At 38.4% G+C, this 27,519-nt stretch overlaps 2 protein-coding genes and 1 pseudogene across 2 annotated transcripts; 1 reads left to right on the top strand and 2 right to left on the bottom strand.

Annotated features, from left to right (window-relative positions):
- Positions 1-163: 163 nt before the first annotated feature.
- On the top strand, positions 164-3,246 carry LOC132178820 (purple acid phosphatase 3-like). Its single transcript, XM_059591376.1, has 7 exons — positions 164-388; positions 1,066-1,222; positions 1,321-1,428; positions 2,041-2,168; positions 2,420-2,548; positions 2,701-2,768; positions 2,841-3,246. The coding sequence occupies exons 1-7, from the start codon at positions 194-196 to the stop codon at positions 3,058-3,060; spliced, it is 1,005 nt and encodes a 334-aa protein (XP_059447359.1). The 5' UTR covers positions 164-193; the 3' UTR covers positions 3,061-3,246.
- A 1,275-nt stretch (positions 3,247-4,521) lies between these two features.
- On the bottom strand, positions 4,522-22,587 carry LOC132176879 (uncharacterized). The gene is made up of 8 exons (XM_059589033.1): positions 22,478-22,587; positions 22,218-22,344; positions 21,578-21,653; positions 18,191-18,263; positions 12,524-12,619; positions 12,237-12,287; positions 9,566-9,928; positions 4,522-5,342 (listed from the first exon to the last, which is right to left on the bottom strand). Exons 1-8 carry the CDS (start codon positions 22,544-22,546, stop codon positions 5,010-5,012), a joined length of 1,188 nt encoding a protein of 395 aa, XP_059445016.1. The 5' UTR covers positions 22,547-22,587; the 3' UTR covers positions 4,522-5,009.
- Positions 22,588-23,931: 1,344 nt separating this feature from the next.
- LOC132180156 (small nucleolar RNA R71) lies at positions 23,932-24,031 on the bottom strand (annotated as a pseudogene).
- Between the last annotated feature and the right edge of the window lie 3,488 nt (positions 24,032-27,519).

Below are 27,519 nucleotides of genomic sequence, written 5' to 3' on the forward strand. Positions count from 1 at the left end.
TGACTTTATTCATGTAATGAAAAAAAACAAACCGTTGACCGTTGACGGTTAGCAATATTTCGTTTTCAAGGGCAAATTGGAGAATATTTGAATTGTGAAAGTTCCTGAGTACGTAATGTTTTCGTAACTATCATTTCCTATAAAAGTCCCCCTACCATTTCCTCTCCTTTCCTGCCTTCTTCAAATTGAAACCATGGCGTTTCTCTTGCACCATTGCAGGCTTTTCTTTCTTCTCTTTGCTTTTAATCTCTGTCTCTGCTTCATTCCTTCCACGGCAGCACTTCAGCGGTTCAAACACCCGGTGAAAGCCGACGGTTCTCTAAGCTTTTTGGTCGTCGGAGACTGGGGAAGAAGAGGACTCTACAACCAATCTCAAGTTGCTCTTCAGGTCACATAATGCTCTCCTTTTCCATATCCATCCGTACTAACACTCTATTTACATTAGTTTTCAATCATGGAGTCAACAGCATATATTTTCACGTATTTTGAAAATATTTTTTTTCAAAGTTTAAAAACTCTTAATAATAAACTTTTAATTTCTTTTAATTATTCTGTCTCGTTAGAATTTTTCGTTAAATATTATCAAAATTTATAAATTACCCATTTCTTTATTATTAAAAAAAAGAAAAAAATTGTGAATTTTGTCTGTGAGAAATGAGGGAAGATTAGACGTACCACCTAATTTATGATAACTCACGTAGTCCACATAAGTATGGGGGGCCAGTTGAAATTGAAATACATCATCATCAATCACTAAAAAAGAAAACCAATCAGGTCTCTAAATTAAATCAATAACATATGGTCCCGTTTTAAGCCCCATAGAAATCCAGGACACTGCGTGACAAAATAAGTTAAACAACTTTAAATTTGTACTAATAAAGCGAATGTTTTCATTGATGTAACGTACACGCATTATACTTTGGTTAAGAATTAATTAAACAATTTAATTAAGAATTCTCAGAAACTCATTAAAATAATCCTATTTATTTATTGTTCACTAAGATATAAGGAGAAAATGGTTTGTTAATTTTTGTAATTTTGAATGTTTAATATCTAATTTTGTAGATGGGAGTGGTTGGTGAGAAAGTGGAGATAGGGTTTGTGATCTCCACGGGGGATAACTTTTATGAAGACGGATTGACAGGTGTGCATGATCCCGCGTTTAATGAGTCCTTCATCAATATCTACACACCCCCAAGCTTGCACAAACAATGGTACAACGGTAATTTTCACTCAGGATTTTACATTTCTTTTTCATAATTTCCTCATAATTTTAATTATTATTATTATTTTTTTAATAATGTGTTTATTTTGTGGCAGTTTTGGGGAACCACGACTACAGGGGAGACGTAGAGGCACAGTTGAGTCCGATCCTCACAAAAATGGACAGCAGATGGCTTTGCCGAAGATCTTTTATTGTGGACACTGGTTAGGTTTTAATGAGAGTAATTATGTAATTATTTTTAATTTTATAGGTTTTAATAAAGGTAATTACATAATTTTATTTGTTTTAATAAGGGTAAAATTGGAGTAGATGGCATCGAAATCCAACGTGAGATCGCACATGGGATGATTTCGTTCAATTAGACAGAAATTAGTAACAGAAGGTCTAAATTAAAATTTTTTGAAACATTATAAGGTACATTGCCAATTTTTAAACATTGAGGTTCGAATTGAAAAACTCCTGAAACTTTAGAGGGTAAAGTGAATTTTCTCCAAATATATATTTTTGTATTTTTATATTTTTTTTAAAAGTGTGACCCCACAGGACTCGGTTAGGACATCATTGAGACTTGACCGGGACATTGCCAGGACTCGGTTAGGACACCGTGGAGACTCAGTCGGGACTCGTGGGACCCAAGCAGGTCACCACTAGGACCTAGTTGGGACATTTTGCTGGCGACCTTATATAATATATTGCTTTAAATTATACAAAACTAGACTCATAAAATTGAGCAAATATTTATTTATTTATTATTTTTGTTTTGTAAGTAGACTTATAAGAGCAAGGTTTTTTTTTTTTGGGTGTTGTTGGGGCAGAGTTTACAGAATTTTTCTTCGTGGACACAACTCCATTCGTGGATGAGTATTTTACAGACCCAGAGAACCACACGTACGACTGGAAAGGTGTGCTCCCGCGGGAGGAATATCTTTCCAATCTCCTCAAGGTAAATTATTATTATTATTTTTTTATTTTTTATTTTTGTTCTCAATGAGTAGCTCAATCGGCTGTCGACCACACCTCGTGAAACGGAAGTCACTAGTTCAAATTTTCCCTCCCCCTTCCCTTGTGTAGACATGTCAAAAAAAAAATATATATATTATTATTATTATTTTCTTTCCTAAATCACAATTTTCATATAGTAATAAGTATTCAAAATCTGAAAATCTATATTACCATTTTTGTATTGCATTATAGGACGTGGATACAGCATTAAGGGATTCCACAGCAAAATGGAAGATTGTGGTGGGTCATCATACAATCAAAAGTGCTGGACATCATGGGGTCACCAAAGAGCTTGAAGACCATCTTCTCCCAATCCTTGAGGTGATTCTAGATATTTTAAGTAAATGTTGCAATTCTTGTTTACGTGGACGTGTCATGACATGGATATATTAAACGGGTCTAATTTCGTATCGGATTTGTGTCTCATGTTAAAAATTATCAACTCTAATTCTAAGTAATCATTGGATTTTCAGGCAAATAATGTGGACATGTACATAAATGGGCATGACCATTGCTTGGAGCACATTAGTAGCACAGAAAGGTATGTGCAACAATTTCACAAAACATAGGTTTTTTACTCTTTAGCAGCAAACTGAGATGGTTGTTATGGCAGCCAAATCCAATTTCTAACGAGCGGAGGTGGCTCCAAGGCATGGAGAGGAGATATTGAGAAGTGGAATCCAGAGGAATTGAAGCTTTATTATGATGGACAGGGGTTTATGACAGTGCAAATGACTCAAACCAATGCAGATATTGTGTTTTATGATGTTTTTGGCAATGTTTTGCACAAATGGAGCATGTCCAAAGACCATGATCTTGATGCATCCGCATAGAGACAAAATGTATGCTAGAATTGACAAAATAGGCTTTATGAGGAAGATCAAAGCTTAAATCCTCTGCCCAAGAGGAAATTTTCAAGGCCAATATGTTATATATGCTTATGAATTTGGGGAAGTTTGTAACAAAGAACCAAGGAAAAGTTGAGTGACAGGCTTGGTTGGGGCGAGGGGCATTGAAGAGTGATAGGTGGAACTTTCCACTCTTAAAAGAGTGTTTTCCATGCCAACGTTCGCTGCACATTTGTAAGTCAAAAATATATATTGTAAGCTTTTCACTAAATTCAATTGGTTTGTGTCGGTTACCAATATATTTAGGGTTGTAAACGAGCACTCGGGCGAGCTATGCCTGTCCAAGCTCGGCTCATCTAAAATTTTTACGAGCTCGAGCTCGAGTAAAGCTCATGTCAAGTTACAAAATTTAAGCTCAGCTCAGCTCGCTACGTTTAACTTTCCAACCAACAAACTAAAGGGTAGTTTTGTAATTAAAATTTAAAATTACTTATGTTGGCATATGTGATGACACACGTGGCTTAGCTCAAAGGGAGAGGCTTGAATCCCATTTTATAGATTACTTAGGCAAAGAATTCTACTTGCGCTTTCCATGTAGGACAACTGGAGTCTTGGCTCAATAAGAGAGGCTTGCATCCTTTATTCATTTGTGTGGGACATTTGTAAGCAAGCAAATATAAGGTAAATAAAAAAAAGAGTTCTCTTGCCGGTAGCAAAAAAAAAAAAAAAAAGGTTTAAGATACGTTGTTAATATATGAAATTGATTTTGATATAAAAAAAAATAAAAAATAAAAAAAAGGAAAAAGAAAAAAGAAACGTACACTATATATGCATAGTTAATTATCTAACCTTTTATATATATATATATATATATATATATATAGTAACCAATTATCTCTCTCTCTCTCTCTCTCTCTATATATATATATATATATATAACTAAACCAATTAACTAGTTAGTTAACTAATTTTAATACACACAATACACTAATTAACTATAAATAATTATAAACTACATGATTACATTCTTTATATAAGATATTTAACTACAAGATATTTAGTATTTGTGCTACATATTATATAAGCATAATTATACGAGTATGTTCACGAACTCTAAACAAGCAAACCGAGTTTTATGCGAGTATATATCGTTTAATAATCGAGTATAACTTTGTATACAGAAACGGCTCATTTAATAATAGAGTCGCAAACAAGCCGAGCTTTATCAAGCCGAGCCTAAATGAGTTTACGGATAGTTTTGTTTATTTATAACCCTAAATATATTATTCTAGTTTCCTTTATTTTAATTTACTAGTTTGGACGGCACGTGCAAGGCATGTGCTTGATTGATTGCATGACAAGATTTTGATATAATATGTAATGCAATATTTTAACATTGCAAGTGTCACTAGGCACACATGATTTGAAAGTGGAAAGATTAGGAAGTTGAAAAATCTCAACAGCATTATGAAAGCATAGCATCACATTTTGTAAAACAAAAATTTACAAGACAAGAAGCTCACATTGCTATCATGCTATGTGGGATACCATCGAATTTGGGACTGATTTTGAATCCTCTTGATCCAAACTTCAAAACATGTGTAGGCTAAGGTTTTAAGACCTTTAAACCTTCGGATTAAGAGGTAATGCCTACACGAGCTCCCTTTGAATAGGGTAGTGTGTCCTAGTAGAGGTATAGTATTAGGTTCTCTTATTAAAGGACTTAGAAAACCCTAGCAGCCACACTCCACATACACAATCATAGGGGTTTATTGCTAGTGCAATTAGGTCAAGCCATCAGTAGCAGTACACAAAGCGGGATCCACGGCGACGGGCGAGGAGGAAGCACTGTTCCGGTGAGGCAAGGGTCTCTGGAGGAGACATCTACTATCTACTATACACAGACAGATCATAGAGCACATCCAATATGCATTTCAACACCCATCATATGGAACATCAAATATAGATTGATGGGTCCTCCAGTATGGAAAGCTTCTAACAAGTTGTTCACGTAACTTTGAGGCATAATCTTCCCATAAAGCAACTGCAGAATTAAAAACTGCCCAATCAAAGAAAGGTAATCCCCTCACATTGCTAGTCATGCAGCTGAACACCATCTCAGCCAGTTGATGATCCTTTAAGAATACAGATTTCAAGCAATTAATTTTTTCCCTTTGCCATTGAGAGAGTTCTACCACCTTTCCGCTGTCTATTGTAACTTTGGAAGTCTGCAAACCAGAGGCTTTCCAACAGTAAAACTGCACAACCTGTTCAGCAAAATGAAGGGATTCAGAGAGGTAGTGTACCATCAAACCGGAAACTGAAAAAATAAATAAATAAAATTCAGTGAATACAGATGGTGGGGAAGGGACATAATATATACAATGCTTAGTAAAATTACATCTACCAAGCAGCATTAAGTGATTGAAAGTTCTAAAGAAATCTCATTACAGAAAATTCTTGTCATCCAGTATTCTATAAGACATCAAGAAAAATTAAGAGTCCGATCATAAGAATTGCACAGAAGTTCCAGTCCTTGTATCCTGCCCAACTGAGAACACTTCTAAACATTTTTTTTTTTTAATAAGTAATTTATTCTCATTAGTAAGCGTAGAGGGACATAACCCGAGTACACATTAACTATATAAGAGAGAACTCCTATTAAAGAGAAAAAGAACATCACAAGTCCAAAAATTCACTAAAATTAGAAAAAAGATGACTATTGTATGCCGACATCCACATGCATAAAGGGATTTCAATATAATAGTCTTTAGCTCTATCGCCAAAATCTCGCAATCTTTAAGATTCCTGGTGTTCTGCTCTCTCCAAATGCACCACCTTAAACACAAAGGGGCCAACCTTCAAGCTTCTAAAATGTTATGATTTCCCAACTGACCTCACAAATTAGCCAACAATTCTACACATGACCCACATACACCAAAAAGACAGATGGCCAAAACCCATAATTCTCTATGATCTATAGGCTCCTCATTCCTCTTACGTGTGCAGAACCAGTCCACCACTATGACGTTCCTCTTCTGTAGGTTATCCAAAGTTTAAATCTTCCTTAGCGTCACTACCTACTCAAAGAACACCGTTCTCGAAGGAGCCTTATGTCTAAATGCTCTTCCAAGAAAATGGAGAGCCAATGGGAGTGCACATTGCATGAGAAAAGGATCTTACTTCAAAACGTTTGCCTTTTGGAGGGGATCCAATAAATTTCATCCTCACCACCTTGTCTCAATCTAAGAAAGTACAAAAGATCAAAGAACAAAGTGACCAAGTCCACCTTCCAATCATGCACTAGCCTAGTAAATGATATATTCCACTGAAGATTGTCGTTACAAAACTGCGCATGATCTGCCATCCAAACCTCCTTATAGCTAGTAATACTAAACAATTCCAAAAAAAAGTTTCTTTCAAGGCCTGGACTCCACAAATGATGCCAAAACCTGATCTTAGACCCGTCTCCCACATCATATATGACAAATCTAGAAAAAGCTACCCATTAGCTCCTAATGTATTTCCACACTCCCACTCCAAAGGGCTCCACTACCTCATTGAAACACCAGCTTCCCCTCATGCTTCCTTTCATAGCGTAATACCATAATCATTTCCCCAAGAGAGCTCGGTTAAACTGAATCAGATTTCTAACCCCCAAACCACCAAAGCACACCAGATAAGAAATCTTTGACTAACTAAATAGAACTTAAACTCGTCACCAATCCCACCCCACAAAAAGTCCCTTTGAAGTTTTTCAATCTAATTAGCAACACTTACTGGAATGGAGAAAATGAACAAATAATAAGTAAGCAAATTGGAAACAGTGCTTTTAATCAGTGTGAACCTGCCACCCACCCTTTGACAAGTAAAAGCCTCTTCAACCAGCCAAACGACATTCCATTTTTTCAACACCATTCCCATATTTGATTTAGCTTTATACGAAGGTCCCAAAGAAAGACCCAAATACTTTATTGGCAAAGAGGCCACCCTACAACCAAGGATACGAGCCAAACCTCCCACATTATCCACATCGCCAATAGGGATTAACTCTGATTTAGAAAGGTTAATCTTCAACCCTGAAACCGCTTTAGAACATAAGAAGAGACAACACAGATGATAGAGATGTCCACGGTTTGCCTCACAAAAGATTATGGTATCATCCGCCAACAAAAGATGAGACACTAGAAGCCCATCATTATTACTCAACCCCACCGAAAATCTTGATAAGAGCCCTCTATCCATTGTGGCAAACATCATCCTACTCAAAACCTCCATGACAACCACAAACAGAAGAGGAGATAAAGGATTCCTTTACCTTTTAGTCTACGAGAACTACAAAAGAATCTAGAGGAAGATCCATTAATAAGAATGGAGAAACGCACAGTAGAAACACCGAGCTATCCAAACTCTCCATTTCTCCCCAAAGCCACATCTCCTCAACAAATACAACAAGAATTCCCAGTTCACATGATCATAGGCTTTTCTAAGTCCAATTTACAGAGCACACCAAGTTCCCTCGGTCTAATTCGGCGATCAAGACATTTATTAGCTACCATAACGAAATACAAATGTCTTCCCCTGATAAATGCATTTTGAGACTTGGAAATAATCTTCTCCAATACTGTTTTCAACCTGTTTGCTAGGACTTTAGAGATTATTTTATAAACACCTTGCACACGACTAATATGATGGAAGTTAATCCCTATCCAAAAGTTAATCTGCAATAATTTCAAGGTCACAAATTCCATCCAAAAGATCCTTTTTTCTGCTTCCCAATGTTGCTAAAAACCTCTTCAGTCCGTTTTTTCATATTCGTTTTCAAGGCACTCAATTTGCCAGCCAGAATAAAACTAGGGCAAGCCTAAAAATTGTAGGACATCCACCACTATGTCACCTATTCCACAAAGCCCTCAACCTTCAACTACATATTCTCAAACTTAAAATACAGACTACTCTTGACCACAACATCACAAACAAGCAACAAAGGGAAATGATTCGATAAGATTCTAGAAATTTTCCTCTTAGAGGCATAAGGAAACTGAGCTTCCCAATCAGGAAAGAGAGGAAACCTATCAATTCTGGACCAGGACAGAGAATCTCGATTATTGGACCACATGAAATTCCCTCCTACAAGAGGGATGTCCATGGGGACTGCCAGGTGTCACTTGATCTCTCAATACACCATGGCATTCAAATCGCCTCCAATACACCATGGCATCTCCCACCAACTAATTAGCCCAACCAATTCATCCTGCAAAGTGCCACACAAACTATTCAACTAAGAACCGTCATACGACCTTCGAGAAAACAAATACTGCATCCATTGTTGCTCAAAAAAAGCTACCAAATTTTTCAACTGGACAACACAGTTGCTCCACCCTATACCATCTCGACCCTCCGCAACAACAATAAAGCCTCTTTACCCCCCTCTGCCATATTCCACCAACGCCAAGTATCGCCCATGACTGTTTGTTCACCTTTGTGCAATATATGTTCTGCTACCAACACTCAAAGCCCTATAAAACTCACTCAAATTCTCCCCTTTAAGCATCTCTTCCACTGTGGCCAGCAACCACACCACGCTAGGCTTGCCAAAAAACACCACTCAGGATACTCCTCTACTCCTTTCAACAAAACTTAAGCCTAAGGTCCCATTTTCTATCGAAAGCTTGTAAGTTTTTGTTTTCACATAAAAACAACACACAAAACCCATCACAGACAGCCAACAAAAGAAAACTGAGAAAAAACCAATGTCAGAACACAACACAGACTAGGGAGGACGTCAGAACACGTCTTCATGTGCTGAAGAGAGAGAGAGAGAGAGATGTAGGAACATCAAGAAAATTGTGCTGATTATTTAACTTCCCAATCTTTGTTCAATTGTAAAAAGTTGAACTAAAAGTGCAATCGTAATGAAATTTCTTTCACATATAGCATTAAAATTTCCCATAATTATAGTCTTCAGATACAATCCTCCATTCAGCAGCCTCATTAATCAAACTATTCAATCCTAAACTTTATCTATTATAAAACATATAATTAATTAAATTCAGCAGTCTTATCTAGATTGCTTTGGCTGGGTCATTGATTCCTAACACATGAAATAGCAACTTTTACACAAACCCAAACCCTTTCCATGTAGGGCAACCTGCCAGATTAACAAACATTAACCATTGTCCTAGCCACGCTGTTGCCAAGGATTATATGTATTCAATTGGAGCCACTTAATCTGTTTCATTTAAGGGGACGAAAAGGTTAAGGAAGAAGTAAAAAAATTATTTCTATGGATGGTACGAAAAAGAAGGAACCATTGAGGAGAGAAAACGAACCAATAAAGAAAGTTCTTATCAGTATTAGTAAACAAGTTGCAAAGGGAGGATCACGTGAAACTCATGGGACCCTTTTAGAAGTCAACATATGAGCATATCCATTTGCTATCCCCATACACATCAAGAAAATATGAATGAAGGAGAATTAATTGGAATACCTGAAGCGCATGCAAAATGTTGACAAAGTCATGATCGAGCAACTCATTTTCCCTTGCTAATTGCAGAGGCTTCATCGGTAACTCTGAGAAATCTGAATCACTACTTCTGTCCTCATAAGAATAAACATCAAATCCAAGAATGTGTAGTCTTGCCCAGCATATATCAAAGCCCAAGTGCTTATGAGAAGTTTGGTTGGGTGAAAACCAGTACATATTACTGGATGCCGGTAAGGGTAGGCATTCACCAGGCATGTTATTGTGTAATAGGCTTTGTGAGAGAAGGGAAACAAGCTTGGCATCTTCATCATGGGACGCATCACGGCTGAACCATAACGTAAGTGTAAGTCTTTCCCCATCGGTAATCTGACAAAGGATAACTGAGCATCACAAAACTCAGACTCAGAAATTAGCAACCAGGACTATAGTTTGGAGCAATTTGGAGCAATCACAAAGAATAAAACAGATAACTGCTTCTATTTCACACTCATAAAAGCATATTGTCAGAATAATCAATGTCCATGGGCTTGCTTAGTACCTAATTGTATTATCAGTGACCTTTAACAAAGATTCTTCAAGATTCATATCCATGTCCTCTTGATTTAAGTTAATCACAGTGTGAAGTTCAAAAATTTAGTCAGATTTCCTATGTTGCTCGGACCAAATTTTACTCTCAAATCTGTGTCAATACTACACTACGCAGGTGTTGGTATGTGATATGTGTCCAACCTTTGGCTGAAATAAATTCTCCTTAGAAACAGAAATATATATATATTTCCAAACTCTTTGCTACATATTGATTGCTGGAAATTCACACTTTATTTGTTAGGATTTCAGACGCCTGGACATGAATCAAACTGTGGTTTATGGGTCAGAGGACGTGGTAGTGTATGTTAGCATAGTTGTGACAACATTGTTGTCTTGTTTGAATTTTCAACTTCATAGTTTCATTTGATTTGATTATCTACCACACATGTACTACGTGTGTATGGGCATGTTCACATAACCATAAAGTTTGGGCCAAGTAAATGTATCCTAAGTTTCAGGCAATAGAGGAATAATACTCATAGATAAGTAGATAAGTACCCAACTCCAAGAACAATGAAGTTGATGCGGAATAGGAAGAGCAATAAATTAGTGGATCGTTTCAATTTTGTTTTAGCCAAGATTTTTTAGGATCTTGATTTTATTTGGTTTTAATTAGCTGTAATTCAGTCCCTTTTAATTTTTATGTTTTATGTTATTACGGTTGACTTAAATTAGGTAAGCATTAAATGAGGGTCGCTCTATGGTTAGGGTTTAAGTCTTAGTCTATTTAAGCGTCTTTTTCAATTGTAATCAGTAGTTTATGATGAATAAAAAAATGGTGTGACAGTGTGTCAATTATCCCCCTTGTGTTCCTCTCTTATTTCGTCTCTTCTTCAGCTTAATTTCATATATTCCTCAGCCCAATTTCTTCAATTTCTTGGTTTGTTAATTTTTTGCGGATTTGTCCCGCATCAAAAGTCTTCCATAACTTCAAGGGAAACTCAAGAGGATAAAAGGAATCGCTACATTTAGGTGCTTCAAGCTATGCACATCACTGCTATCATAACCTCATAAAATGAAGGATTCTGAATCTGCAAGGACTACAACATGATTTATGCAAAAATAAAAGCATAATGTAACTGTTGCCCGGTCATTAATCCTAGTTAAAACGTCTGGTCAAGCAGATGCAGGACTTGTGCCAAGGAGAAATGGAAGTTACAAAAAGGTGCTTATAAATTTAATAAGAAAAAAAAAAAAAAAAAAAAAAAATTGCTAGGCAAGATTTTAACCTAAGACTTACACAAGTTCCACACTACGACCAGCACCAACGGCTAGGCCAAACGAGAGGCAAAACTCTTTTGAACCCTAATTAAGATGGACACTTTACACCTTTTTTTGTGGGGGTGTAAGTAAGATGGACACAGAACTAGGAATATGGTCTTTGTTGTTGAATGGGACTGATTATGCAGACCAACGTATTGGTAGTCAATGTTATTTTAAATTGATAACCTAGAGATAAATGATGCTATATCCAACTTATTTCTTGAAAAGCAGCATTCAGAAGAAATACATATAAGGAAGCCACTTTCATTGTTTTACAGAAAATGAAACTTATTACAATCTTAAATATTAGCTTCTCAACAATCTTCTGCTACTAACAAATTAAAAATACTTTTGCAGTCAACGTCATACTTGTTACTACCCTCAGTGACTGGACCTTATGCAGTTCAGATGAAGGCTTTATTAGTTGAGTTTACATCTTCAGTGATAAACCAAGATCAACAACCTTTTCTTTTTTTTGTTTTTTACTTTTTACTCATGAAGATTTGAACGTATGACGTATCCTAAACCCTTGCCACTTGAGCCAAAGCCCAAGTGGCCCCAAGGCTCAATAACCTACTTCACACTAATGGACATGAACACGAGTCTTATTAAACCTAACTTGGTAACTGGATTTGGACCAAGTAAATTAAGTAACACGAATCTGATGGCATTATTACAAAAAATGATTCACTAACCAAGCTACCAAAATCCACATCCCATTTGTCATCTAACACAGTGGAAGAGCTTAGAGAAGAGCATTAACTTAATAGCATATTACAATGGAAGAAATACTTCACTACCCCAAGAGAGAAATGAAGGGTACCTCATCTACAGAATGAATGTTGCGGCTGTCAGCTGTGTAAATCACAACATCCTGACAAAAATAACTTAATGCTTATTTAACGGGTATTAACTGAAAGTACACTATAAGACATATAATACACCACTAGCCTTGAGAAATAACCATTTCAAGCACTACTGCAATGTCTTCAATTTTCATTGTTTCTTCCTTTCTGACATTGCATATTTTGGCACTCTAACACTCTCAGGTCTTCATTAATGCAAGTACTGCAAATAGATACCATAAAAAGCATAAAGAGGTTCACTTACTCCAGCCAAGGGCTCAATAGTTGTTGGTTCCCCATCCTGGAAGTGAAAAAGTCCACCTTTGAAATCCTTCCCATAACCGTTCAAATAGCAGACTGCCTTTCACAAACAGAAATAAGAAAACTGTCAGCAGGAGACCCAAGTAATATACTTAGGAAAAAAAAAAATAGATCTAATCGGAACAATAAATAATTATCAAAGAGATGGAAACAAAAGAGGAGTAGACGCATATATGGAGCAAACATGAATTATTATTATTTGGTATGAGAGCCAAATAATTTGTTTTTTTTTTTATAAGTAATGTTTATATATCAAAAACGCAGGGGAGCGCAACCCTAGTACACAGGGAATATACAAGAGTACCGCCTAACTAGGAGAAGAGAAAAAAACAAGGAAATCAAGATAGCTAATCACTAAAGGAGCGAACCAAGCTGTTGTCCAAGTGAAAAGCGTGTTCCAAGGATCTCTCAGAATCTTCGAAACATTTCGCATTCCTTTCTAACTATAAACACCACAAGAGGCATAGAGAAACCATTTTCCATACAACAACACTCCGAGAACGACCTCCCAACCACCAACAAGCAAACAAACCCGCCACATTGCTAGGCATGAGCCACGACAAACCAAACCGACTGAATATAGCATACCATAAAGAACAAGCAATCTCATAGTGCAGAAGAAGATGATTGATAATCTACCCATCCGATTTGCACAAGCAACATCTATTGATCACAATAAGATTCATTTTTCTAAGATTATCAATGGTGAGGATCTTCCCTAACACCGCCATCCAGGTGAAGAAAGCCACTCTCGAAGGTCCCTTGGTGCGCCAAATACTCTTCCAAGGAAAAGGACTAGCCTCTTTACTTGCCAGAATATTATAGAAGGATCTAACATCAAACTTTCCTTTGCTAGACGAAACCCACCAAATTTTGTCCTCCCCTTCCCTACTCATTCTATGTGAATACAACAAAGTATAGAACAAGGCTAGCACTTCCAATTCCCAACCGTAAGAAGCTACCATTCCATTGAAGAGTTCCACCCGTGAAATCCATATTATCAGCAATAGACGCATTTTTTGCACTTGTTATGTTGTAAAGGCCTAGAAAAGCTTCATTGAGAATCGCTTCTCCGCACCAAACATCATCCCAAAATCTGATTTTGGACCCATCACCTAGATCGAATCTGGTGTGGCTAGAAAACAGCTGCCACCCCCTACTAATATACCTCTAGAGTCCCACCCAGTGAGGCCCAGGAGTATCAACAGAATGCCAACCACCCCACTTAGAACCATACTTGGCGTCCACGACAATTCTCCACCATGCCTCTCTCTCATGTGCATAACGCAACAGCCACTTCCCTAACAGAGCTTGGTTGAACACTCTCAACTTCCTCATCCCTAAACCACCTTCAGAGATGGGAGAGCAAACCTTGTCCCAATTGACCAAGTGATACTTGAACTCTTCGTTTAATCCACCCCACAGAAAATCATGTTGGAGCTTCTCTATACGCTTAGCCACAGAAGCAGGTATAGGGAATAGGGGCAAGAAATAAGTAGGAAGATTAGAGAGAGTGCTCTTTATAAGAGTAACCCTACCTCCCTTAGAAAGATACAACATTTTCCAACTAGCCAACCTGCGATGAACCTTTTCCAAAATCTCATCCCAAATGGACTTGGCCTTAAAGCAAGCGCCCAAAGGGAGCCTCAGATATTTCAAAGGCAAAGAGACCGTTCCACAACCCAAAACACCAGCCAACTCTCCCACATTATCCACATCACCTACAGAGACCAAGGCTGATTTAGCCATATTCACCTTCAATCCAGAAACACCTTCAATCCAGAAACAGCTTCAAAACAAACAAGGCTTTAATGGAACAAATTTGATCAAGATTCGCCCCACAAAATACCAACGTATCATCTGCAAATAAGAGATGAGAAATGTTAACCCTCTCAAACAAACTAGCTCCCAATGAAAAGCCCAAGATAAAACTACTATCGATAGCAGCAACAATCATCCTACTAAACACCTCCATAACAATGACAAACAAAAACGAAGACAAAGGATCCCCCTGCCTCACCCCTCAAGAGCTTCTAAACCGAAAGGAGTACCATTGATCAACACAGAAAAGCAAGCAGTCAAAATACAACAATCTATCTAACAACACCATTTCTCACCAAAACCACACCTCCCAAGTAAATACAAAAGAAACTTCCAATCAATATGATCATAAGCCTTCTCCATATCTAGTTTACAAAGCAACCCCGATTCCCCAGATCTAATACAACTATCCAAGCACTCACTCGCTATAAACCTTTAACGAACGCATTCTGAGGATTTGAGATCACCCTATCCAACACCCTCCTCATCTTATTGGCAAGAACTTTAGCAATGATCTTGTAGATTCCACTTATAAGACTAATAGGACGAAACTCCTTAAGCTCAGAAGCCCCAGGCACCTTCGGAATAAGAGAAATAAAAGTAGCATTAAGGCTTTTTTTCAAACTTACCACGAGCATAAAAGTCTGAAAAAAAAACCGTCATAATGTCTTCCTTGATCACTTCCCAACAATCTTGGAAGAAAGCCATAGAGAAGCCATCCGGACCTAGAGCCTTATCTCTATCCATGCCTTTCACCACCTCCAAAACCTCCTTTTCCTCGAAAGGAACTTCTAGCCAATCAGCCTCACCCACTTCCAAGAAATCAAAAGCAAGATTATCCAGCCTAGGCCTCCAATTGCAATGTTCAGAGAACAAAGACTCATAGAATTGCACAACATGGTCCCTAATGATGTTTTGATTGGAAGAAGGAGAGCCATTGATAGATAGGGACTCAAAGAAATTGCATCTTCTATTCGAATTGGCAATCCGATGGAAGAACTTAGTGCACTTATCCCCCTCCTTGAGCCATCGGATCCTAGATTTTTATCTCCAACTGATTTTCTCTTGTAAAAGAGCAATCTCCAACTCACTAATAATCACCCTTTTTCTTTCCTTCTCTTCTTCACCTAAGCCTCTCTCTTCCTCCAATCTATCCATAGCCTTCAATTCTTCAGCTTTCTCTTTGCAAAGAGCACTCACATTACCAAATTCATGCCTATTCCATCTTTTGATGTCTGCCTTTAACGCCTTAAGCTTCCGGGCCAGAATGAAACTCAAAGTGCCAAAGAAATTATAAGACGACCACCAAGCCCACGCCCTATCCACAAATCCATTAGCTTTCAACCACATATTCTCAAATTTGAAAGGCCTCTTACCCTTATAAGCGGGGTGTGGTCCTCAACCTCATACACTTCCAGTTCCAAACCTGCCAAAGTGATCTCCGTAAGTGGAGCAGATTTCTCCATAGAACGTGGAGAGTTACACCTACATGCAGGTCTGAGAAAGCCCATTGTCCATAGCATTCCGGAGTCCCAAAGAAACTTCCAAACAGTCCTCCTCCATCCCTTCCATCCCTTCTATCAACCCAACATCCAAACCTGCCCCAGAAGAAGCGGACTCCACAACCACTGCCTCTTGCTCGCAAATTCCCAAGGGATTGGAATTTGAATAAACCCCAAGCCTAGGCGCCTCAAAACCCCCGGGCACACCCACCTCACTGCCGGAAGTCTCCCCAGAGGTAACCCCTACCGACAAATCCCGATGCACAGGGACTGCCGGAAGATCTACCGGCGGCACCCCTAGTGAATTGAAGGCTCCACCGCCGCCCAAAACCCCATCCAAGGCCTTATCCATCCTCATTGGCGCCTTATGCAGCGAATGCACAGGGACTACAAGAAGATCTACCGGCGGCACCCCTAGTGAATCGGAGGCTCTACCACCGCCCAAAACTCCATCTGAGGCCTTATCCATCCTCATCGGCGCCTTCTGCCGCGAACCCAAGTGTAGAACAGCATCCGCCATACCGGCCAGCCCTAGACCTGCGCTAGACGGTGCCTTTCCCAGCAAACCCAACCTTGACGCCCCTTGAGATAGGCTCAGACCTTGCTGAAGAACCTACCGGCGGCTGACCCAGAATGGCTTGAGGCCCGGCGGCTGATGAAGAAGCTCTTGGATCACCGGCCTTGTTCGCCGCCCAGCCCATTTTAAGTTTCTTTACCCTCACAGGCATCCCAGCACCTCTCCTATTATTTTTTTAAAAAAAAAAAATCTTGTGGGCCCAACACCCACCACATGAGTCTTGCCCAAAATCTAACTGGACTGAACTTTATGAGCTCCCTCCAAGACGCTAGGGCTGGCTTGCACAGGCCCAAAGCCCGGAAGCCCAGTTGTGCAGTAGCCACACTTGCCCAAGGCCATACGTTCCAGGCACGCTCCAATCTCCAGTTGTAGCTTTTCCAAAGTTTTCCTTAAACTAACATATTCGATGACTCCAAACTCCACGTAGCCACTATCAGAGAGATCCTTCCCACCAGGTACATCACATCCCTGCACAGCCGCCTTTGCATGAGACAAGGGGCCACCACCCAACAACACAAAATTCGCCAGAAAGCGATTCTTCTCCAGAGGGACACTCTTCACCGACGGAAGAATCGCCGGAAAGGTCTCAGTGATGTAGCTCTGCCTCTCTACGTCCTCTAGCAAGACCCCCTTAGCCTTTCCCTTGCCCAGAACTTTCGCCAGAATAGAACGACCCATCGGAGGCTTAAGGAGAGCCACCAGACCTGAACAACCTGGAGCTGGAACTTTACTGGGTAGCATCTTCTGTGACTCGACGTTACCTGCGTTGCCCCCCGACAACTACTTGGGCACCCTAGCAATCAGTTCTGTCGACGGCCAAAATAAATCCTCTATCGGTCGCACCGTGGATTGAAGCACCTCAGTAAAGCTCATCTTCTTCTTCACAGCAGCGTTCCCTGGAGCCAACAAAAAAGGTTGAAAAAATCTGATGACAACCTGGAGTTCGGACTTAAGTTTACTCCAATCTTTCTAGTTTCTGGCACCATAACTGACCTGCGCCTCTCTCTCCCATCACACTCTTCGATCACCAAAAAACTATCATACCTATTAAAAAACACTTCTGAGCTAACACTCAAGGATAACCAGGCTTAGACTGATCTCGAAACACCCTTGAATCCTTCACTGCAACCAACTCCTCAAAAATGTGTAATAGCCAGACTGCTTCACTGCTTCCCAACCTTACAGACCTCAACAAACCTTTGCTTCTCTTCTGAATCAGTAATCCAGTATCACCATCCTTCACCAGCATCTCAAAATCCTTGGATTCCACCAACCAGGTTCTTGATAAACCCATCTCACCACCACCGGCAGCCCACCTGAGACTAAAAACCACTCCTCACACACCTCCTCCATGAAGGAAAAGAAGAGATAGAAGAGAGCTTTCACAAAGACAAATAAGTCAACTTCTTTCTTGGTTCACATTTCACGTAGAGGTTAAAGACAAGCTCACAGTGCTCAAACAATCTCAAGTATCCCATCTTCTTCTCAATTATAACATAACTCTCTCATTTATAGCCAAGATGAACCTATTTCAACTCTCTTTTTTTTTTTTTTTTTTTTTTTAAAGAGAGAAAAACTGTGAAAATGGGTTAACTGAAACTTCATTACAGATGGCAAATGACCAACCAAAGAAAATGTTCTCATGATAAATGGTTGATAAAGAAATAAACATGAGTGAAGTGAGAATATGCCAAAAAAACTGCATACACACCGCAAAGGCACGTTGTTTAAGATAGGGCCTGTTATCATCACTATGCCATCCAATGCTTGCTCCTCGACACCAGCTAATTTGTAATGTACAATGTCATCAGATATATAAATGACAAAGATGTATGAAAAAGGAAAAATTACAAGATAATAACATGATTAAAGACATCAAATAAAATCATGGGTAGAAATTCTTAATTTTTGCAATATACTACCACCCGTTTTCAAGTTAACCCCACGAATAGATAAGTGTGATATTTTTTTTTTTTTATGAGTAATTTCGTATCATTAATAAAACGCAAAGGGGCACAAGCCTAATAATAGAGAGTATATAAGAGAACCCCTAATAGGAAGAAGTTGCATAAAGTCAAAAAATCTGCAACAGTAGAAACAACCAAGCTATGATGTGCCGCGATCCATATACATCATGTATTCAGCATAATCTTCCGCAACTCTATCACCGATGTCTCTATGCCTTCAAAGTGCCAAGCATTCCTCTCGCGCCAAAGACACCACATTAAACACAACGGAGCTAGCCTCCATACTTCCTTAACTACACCGCACCCAATCAAATTGTCCCAACTGTGCAACAAATCAATAAATGTAACATTTGGCTACACCATATTACCATTTTGTGTTTAAAAAAAACCCACTGTCAATATCGTCCGTTATAATGGATGGAAAAGTGCTTGCACATGACCTTTTTGAACAGAAACTTCCTAAAATACCCCTCTTTTCTAAAAAAAAAAAACCAAAAACCAAAATTCACACACTGTGGGGGTGGATTGGCCATCCCCAAAAAACTTAACGGGAGGTGGCCAATTCACTGTGGGGGTGGCTTGGCCATCCCCCAAAAGCAAAATGGGGTGGCCGAACCTCAGGGCTTTCGTTTTTCTTTTCTTTTTGTCTTTTTTAAGGTTTTTTTTCGTGTTTAATAATTATAAAGGGCAAATCTGGTTTTTTCAACAGTCACAGTGAGAATATTATAGGAAGATTTTGGTCAAATTGGTTAGGTGCAAGGCACGTGACCACTTTGTCATCCATTCTAACGTCTAACACTAACGGAGTGGTATTTTTGACACAATCGTAATTTAGTATATCCAAATGTCACACTTGTCAGTTCGTGGAGCTAACTCGAAAATGGGTGGTAGTTCAAGGGACTTAAGCATATTTACCCCTAAAAAATAATATATTTAGAAGGTTTTCATGCTTCTGATTTGGGTCCATTTTCTTATTTAATGTGTTTTTCTAGGAATGGAACCCTAAATGTTGTTTCCATGTTCTCTCGATACAAGAATGCATAATTCTTATTTGTGGTGTGGATCTCTTTTTTCTAGAATGCCACTCCACTAGTAGAGTGAATGATACCAAAAAAAAAAAACCATTTTGTTTGGCCACAAAAAGCACCAGAACAATGCTAAACAGACATAAGTAAATACTTGTAGAATACCATGAGAACCTCTCTTAATGTTCCCACTCTGTCCAGGTCCACAGAATGGAAGCGAGAAAATCATTGTTGGTTGACTTTTTCTGAAAACAAGGCTTTTCAGATTGTAGTTAACCATAATGATATGGGAAGTGAAATGAAGAAGGATGCAACAGTCGTCAAATGTAACTCAAAATGGTAACGGCGTGCTGCCTCAAGCAATATCAACTGAGACAAAAAAAAAAGGATACTCCATAAGAGGGCAAGGTAAGCACTGACATTAGGAAAACTAATGTGCAGGCAAATGAAGGTATGGTCCACCTATTATTTCCACAGGTAGCATTACATGAATCATTTACCACTGTACAATAGCCAGTGGCCAAAACTTATATTGATTAAACTTTTCTGTTGAATTTGTCAATGAGCTCTAGTTCGAGGAACCTCTTTCCCCTGTATGTATGTACAGGATGGAGGGGTGAGGCCATTGGTTTAAAAACCACCAGGTGTGTGTATAACTAAGAAATCATAAACAAAAACATGTACTATTAAATATGAAAATTCAAGATTATTTGTCTATTTTGATAAGAAACAATGAGTTTAATAATGTAACGTAATTATTTTTCTATTTGATGTCCATATCATATTAAGTAATTATGAATGATGTTAATTTGATATGTAAGTGGTATAATTTGAACTCTTGGATGTATAAAGTATATACGAACACAATGATGTTTATGGCATAGAGCTTTGGTGGTGCATTGTGTAGATAATTAAAGTTTACAAAAAGAAATTTATAGCAAACTCCATTGTGTGTATGATCTCGAGGTCTAGTAGTGGCGCTCCAAGGTTGTTTTAAAGGTACAATAATTTAGGGGCATCACGCTAGGGTTGCTTGGAACAACAATTTCCCTCAACTTTTTTTGGTGGCCAGCCCTAGGTCATTCAAAGACTCCAAGACTCCGTTCTCCTTCCAAACTCCCACCCTCTATCAATCTCCTAAATGGCCAGCCCTAGGGACCTTTCAAAGGCTCCTAGAACTCCTTTTTCTCCTTCAATCTCTTCCTCTTCTTGAAAGACTTTAAGGTGAAATTTTTTTTAACAAAAAGATTCAATAAATAATCCTCCTTTCAAATTTCAAAGACTCCTCTTTCCTCCAACTTCTCTCCTTCTTAAAAGACAACAAGTAGAAAGATAAGGTTTCTTGAAACCTTGTATTTTTAAGATGTAATGATATATGGAAGACTAGTCTTCCTAGAATCCTCCCAAATGCGATGTGGCTTTTAAAATCACCAATAGATCAAAATTTAATAATGATCATCTCAACTTTAATGGTGATTTTAAAAGCTACATCACATTTAGGAGGACTTTAGGAGGAGTTTTACTCCTCCTTATAACATTACTCATTTTTAAGACATTCTTTGTCTAGTTTCTTTCTTAATCCATGTCTTTTTAAGACACATCTAGTAAAATTCTTTCTTAAGACTTTCCAATTTTGACCACTTTCCTAATCTAGTTCTTTCAAAAACGAAACTTTCCTAAACCATACTCTTTCCAAATAAAACATTTTTTCCTAAAATATTAACTTTCTTAATCGGGATACTTTCGTACAGCAGACTACGTTCCTAAACTAGCCCTTTTTCATTCCGAACTTCATTTCTAGATACTTTTCATCAACTTAACAAATCATGAAACAAGCATTTCTAAGTTTGGGGTGTTACATATCTCTATTTATTGAACAGATATTCGCAGATAGCAAACATGTAAATTGCAAAGACAGCTATCATTTTGATGAAATTAAAATTTCTATTGCACAGTTTTATAGAATAAATTTATTGTTGTTGTGGATACTCTTTCTTGCCCTAACATTTTGAAGTTTCCATAGCTTTATTCTGAAAACTTATGGAATCAAAGAAATTCATTTAGAAACTAAAAAGAAGGAAACTGTCAAAAAGTGAGACAACTAACCTGATTAAACCGGTAAATTCAACACAGAGCTCATACTCACACCCAAAGAACTCCTCTACCTTCTCTTTCAACCTCTCTGTCATTGAAGGCGAAAACCAAGCAAGAACAACATCAGACTGTAGCAAATACATGAGTAATACACAACAAGGCAAAAGACTACTTGGTTGCCAGAAATCGCAGGAAAACATAAGAAATACAAATTACACTTTTGTACATATATTTGGATACATGAATTCAAACAACATTAAAAGACTAAAATATAAGATTCAAAATTTCAATGTTTTGTTTTCCCCAACTTCGCATCAAACAGTTGGATGGTTACTTCACTTGGGACATAAGAGAATCAAACAAAAAAACGCACATAGCTGAGATTAGCACCACTTCTCAACGGCCTTATGTTGACACCAATTTCCATAATTATAAGAAAAGAAACAAGGGCAAAACGTAAAGTCAAAAGTGTCCTCTCCCCTTGCTATTACAATAAGTTCTCAGCTTCTCATAAACCAAACAGAGGGTTTTGAACCTTGTTCGAATGACATGATCATAAATCTCCCCAAAACGAACACATTTGAATGAATGACCGAAATGGGGTCACCAGTTTTGAGTTTTTTATTCTTTTCTTTTATTGGGTTGTTGTTACCTCGGATGGGAACGAAAGGCATGAGAAGGTGGGGGGAGTTGGTGGCGATGAGATGGGAGAGAGTGGTGGAGAACACGTTCGCTCTGTAACCCACCGTGCTGTTGCTTTTGTGTATGAACTCCAGCTCCTGTTTGTTCGTGGACGGTGAACCCCACCCCACACATTCGCAATCAATAATCATCAGCTATATATACATATACTGATATACATATACGTAAACATGATATAAAAGAAAAGTGAAGCGAAAAATATAGACGAACCTTGCATTGATGAAGGGTAAGGAAGTTGTGGAGGAGGAGACGTGGGTGCTCCTGCTTCGCCTCCGCCATTTTCCTCTCCTTTCGCTACAGGGCCGGCTCCATAGAACAAATTTAAGGCTATGTTTGAGGAAGTGGACCCAAACTCTATCAAATTTTATTCATTCGAGAAAAAAAAAATAAAAATATTTTGTATAAAAAAGTGAAAAATTTTGTTTTGTAGTGATTTTTTTATTTGAATTGTAATAAAAAATGATTGATGTATTATAAAAAGTAAGAATGTTGAGATTGATTTTGAGGTGAATTTTTTGAAATTTTGGGTCCGGTCCGTCCACTCTGGTATTTTGGCGGTGCCTAAGAGACTTTTCTTATATTTAAAAATATTATTTTAAGTTTTATATTATATTTTTTATTAGAAATTATTGGTTTTTAAGATACAAAATTATTAATTAAATTTTTATTTTCAAGTTTTTTTAGCATCTTCTTTTTGATTGGCAATATAGCTAATCAACTTAGAACTTGTTTGGGTGTGCGTTTGAAGAGCTTAAAAGTGCGTTTAACACTTAAAATGTCAGTTTAAAGGGGAAAAAAAAAAAAAGTACACATTTGGTAAAAACAACTGAAAGCCCTTTTAAGGGTCCAAAAAACCAAAAAAATTTGTTAAAACGCACTTTGGCAAAAGCTTAAAAATGAAGCTTACACAATCCTCATGGGAATGATCTCATATTTGCCTATTATACTATCGTTTTGATCTTGTACACTTGCGAGTAAAACATAGCAATTATTCGCATATTAATTTAGGTAGGTAATTGTCACAACAGACAGCTTAGTTAGTGGGTTACTTGGACTTTGGGTCACTAGGGACAGCTGGGGGGCATTTTCAAAATTTTGGATTTTTCGAGCTACAGTTTATGAACACTCGCATGGAGGACCACACAAGCGCTCGTTAACTTTTTATTGATCGATGGTTTTTACCCAATCGTACATATGAAAAGCAAAACCCTGAGAACACCTGTTGAATTAGAGATTACTGTTGAAATGGGTGATAATATACCCGAGAATGTAGAGCAAGCTAAAGTTGAGAACCCTGACCTAACAAGATCTCTTAGGGAATTGTTCGCACCCGTTGTGACAAACTTCTCTCGCGCATAGTGTTGCCTCTAACCAATGCTATGCACTTTGATCTTAAACCTCTTGTAATCCAACTATTACCTTCATTCCATGGTCTAGAGATGGAAAACCCCTACAGTCATATGAAGAAGTTCAAGGACATGTGCGCCACGTTCAAATTTCAGAATTTTTCTAAGGAGTCTGTTCATTTGAGACTATTCCCCTTCTCTCTACATGATAGAGCCAAGGCATGGTTGGACTCTAACATGCCCGGCTCCATCATCTCTTGGGAAATTATGTTGAGTAAGTTCTACAATAAGTTTTTCCAGATGTCTAAAGTCAATGAGTACCGAAAGGAAATTACTTCTTTCACTCAGGAGGAGGACGAGAATTTTTCTAAGAGTTGGGAGCGGTTCAAGGAGTTATTGATTAAATGCCCTCCAGATAGATATGAGAGATGGAGGCTCGTTCAATTCTTCTACCAAGGATTGACTCAATCCAACCGTAGTATGATAGAGTATATGAATGGAGGAGCATTTTTAAATTTGACAAGAGATGAAGCTTACAAATCTTTGGATAAGTTTTCCAACAACTCACCGTAGTGGGATTTTTCAAGTTGTCGAGACAAGTCTGCTCGTATTCCCAAGAAAAGAGGCATTTATGAAGTGAAAGAAGACACAAATTTAAGGATGAAGATAGATGCCCGCACCAGAAAGGTCGATGCTCTCACAGTGAGCTGGTCCATTAATCCAGCCAATGCATTCAATGCTGATAGTTGTTCCATTTGTGCTAGTCCTTTGCACTTAGCACAGAACTATCCATCTTTACCGACTTTTGCCAAGTGCCAGATGGAACAAGTGAGCACTTTCAATGATTATAGGAAGCAATCAAGTGGACCATACTGAGAGACCTATAATCCAGGGTGGAGGAACCACCCCAATTTCTCATGGAAGTAGAACCAATCGATGAATTAGGAAGAAGCCCCTCATCATGCTCAGAATCAATACCATCCCGGATTTCTTCCACCGGTTCAGAATCAAGCGACACCTCCTGCATTCCAAGCTCCAAATCAAGTGCTAGTGTCTTCTTCACAGTCGTCTTTGGAAGACACTCTCAAGGAATTCATGCAGCTCATAGGCCAATCCATAAGTGAAGTGAAGAATGCGGCCATGGTAAACACCCAAGCAATTGCTAAGCTGGAGAGTCAGATTGGACAGATAGCAAACCACTTGGGTGAAAGAGTGAAAGGAAAGTTCCCAAGTCAGCCCTTGCCCAATCCTAAGGGACAATTTGCGATTGAAAATTCTTCAAATCCTGTGCACGGGCAGGAACAAGTGCAATCTATTGTCACACTTTGGTCATGGAGACAAATGGACAATCAAGTGGTTCTGCCAAAAGAGAACCCTGTTGTGCCACAAGGGCATGAAAGCCACAACAATGCAGAGAGAGATGCTGAGCCTACCATAGTCATTGTTGATGATCCCCCTAAGAATTTTGTCCCAAAAGCTCCATATCCAGAAAGAGTGAAAGCCACAAAGAAAAGTGCACAGTTTGCTGAAATTTTGGTGGTATTCAAGCAAGTTCAAATAAACATCCCTTTTTGGATGCCATCTAGCAAGTGCCGTCATATGCTAAGTTCTTGAAGGATTTAGTCACTGTCAAGAGAAGAACAAATGTCCCAAAGAAAGCATTTCTGACCGAGCAAGTCAGCTCCATCCTCCAATGCAAGCTCCCCATCAAATATAAGGACCCTAGGTGTCCTACGATCTCTTGCATGATAGGAGTTAGCTGGATTGAAAGGGATCTGTTGGATTTGGGAGCAAGTGTAAACCTCCTGCCTTATTCAGTCTACTTACAATTGGGGTAAGGAGAATTGAAGCCCACATCTATGACACTCCAGTTGGCAGACAGGTCTATAAAGATCCCAAGGGGAATCATTGAGGATGTGTTGATTAAGGTGGATAAATTTTTACTTCCCTGTGGACTTCATAGTGATAGACACGGAATCGGTTCAGAACGTTGGGAGCCAAATTCCAGTGATTTTAGGGAGACCCTTCTTAGCTACGGCTAATGCCCTAATGAACTCTAGGATTGGGGTAATGAAGATTTCTTTGGGAACATGACAGTGGAGCTGAATGATGAGTGCCAAATATTGCATATTTGGACCCCTTAATTTGCATTTGCTAAGCCTTTAGCTTTAGTATTTTCTGATGTTTGGTTAGTTTTGGTGTTTTAGTGATTTGCAAGTCTTTAAGAGGAAAATGCGGCTTTAAGGTGATATTTGCAACTCATTCTGGGGCTTAAGACACTTCATGGAGCATTGGTAGCAAATTGGAATCAAGCGATGATTCGCACTCGACGAGTCCCACTAAAAAGGCCATATCTTGAGTTGTATAGCTCGGATTGAAGCGATCTTGGTGTCATTGGAAAGCTAACTCAAAGATCTACAAAGTCATATTTCACAAGAGTAGGCCAATTCCTACTGGAATTGAGATCGATCGCACTCGCGCCCTGTGCCATAGGAGACACGTTGCACGAGTGCGATCGAGCGCACCTAGATTGCGATCGAGCGCACTCGGCCGACCTGGCAGCGCTAAAACCCTAAAATTAGCTTATAAATACCATTCTTTTTTATTGTAACGAGGGAAGACGAGCCAGGGGCACCGTACTTTGTTAAAATTGCTATTTTCTGGGTTTTCGGAGCGTTTGTTTCATTTTTCCATTGTAAGTTTTATTTTCTCATGATGTCAATTGAATTGTGGTTTGTTTTTGTTATCATGAGAAGCTAAATCTTTCAACTAAGGTTGAAGATGAAGCTTCGTCATTGACAAACTCATGTATTCTCGTATTTTGTTTATAAAATTTTGACTTTGAATAAGGATGTTGTAGATTTTCATTCAATTGGTTGATTTATATCTTTTAATTGAATGTGATGAACTATTATGTGTTGGAGTTCGATATTTGATGTGTTTCACCCTTCGGATACATCAAATCATTCGATTGAAATCGGATATCCGTTGTGATTCGTTAACTAAACGGATACATAGGATGATTTAATTTCAAATCGGATATTTGTTGTGATTTGTAAAAATGGGTGGATTCATTGAATGATTTAAACTAGATATTTGTAAAACATCGAACAACAGTTTGAGCGTAATAGTTTGTCGATTGTAGGAACAAATACGAGAATATAGAGTTAAGATTTGGCGAAGTGAATTCTTAAACCTTAGTGTTCTTTACCATTTTATTTCATAATTTTCTTTAGTTTATGTTTTATTTTTTGCACGACAAAAATCACAAAATTCGGAGCTAGGTTAAAATAGAGTTGGTTTAAATAGAAATTGGTTTACACAACACAAATCCCTGTGGATCGACCTCGCACTTGCACACACGCTACATTGCACACGACTCGTGCGCTTGCGAGTACAATTAAATTTGTACATCAAATTTTGGCGCTGTTGCTGGGGATTTGTTTGTTTGTGAAATTGATTTTTATTTGAATTGATTTTATTTTTCTACTAGTTATTTTATTTTTGCAAATTTTATTTTATTGTATTTGTTGTTGTTTCTGCCATTCTAATCTACAAAAAAAAAGGGTTTGTTGTTTCTGTTTTTCTTGCTGCAGTTTCAGAGAATTTTAGTTTCTGTCAGTATGCTCGATCGCACTCCATTTGCAATCGAGCGCACTCGAGCCTTTTCAGCGAGCAGCCCGCGTGCCTACGCCCGATCCATTCTGGAAGTACGCACGAGCGCACAGCGAACGCACATCTGCGATCGAGCGCATTGTTTCTGCGCTAGAGCGCAGCACCAGAAGCAGCTAAGCACAATTTTTTGTTGTTGTTTTGAAATTTCTTTTGTAAATTGTTGTTGAATAGTTAGTTCTATTTTTTTGTTTGGTTGTTTGTGTTCTTTCCGTGATTATTCATTGTTGTTTA

This window comes from Corylus avellana, chromosome ca4 (assembly GCF_901000735.1).
Source record: "Corylus avellana chromosome ca4, CavTom2PMs-1.0".
Lineage (NCBI taxonomy): Eukaryota > Viridiplantae > Streptophyta > Magnoliopsida > Fagales > Betulaceae > Corylus > Corylus avellana.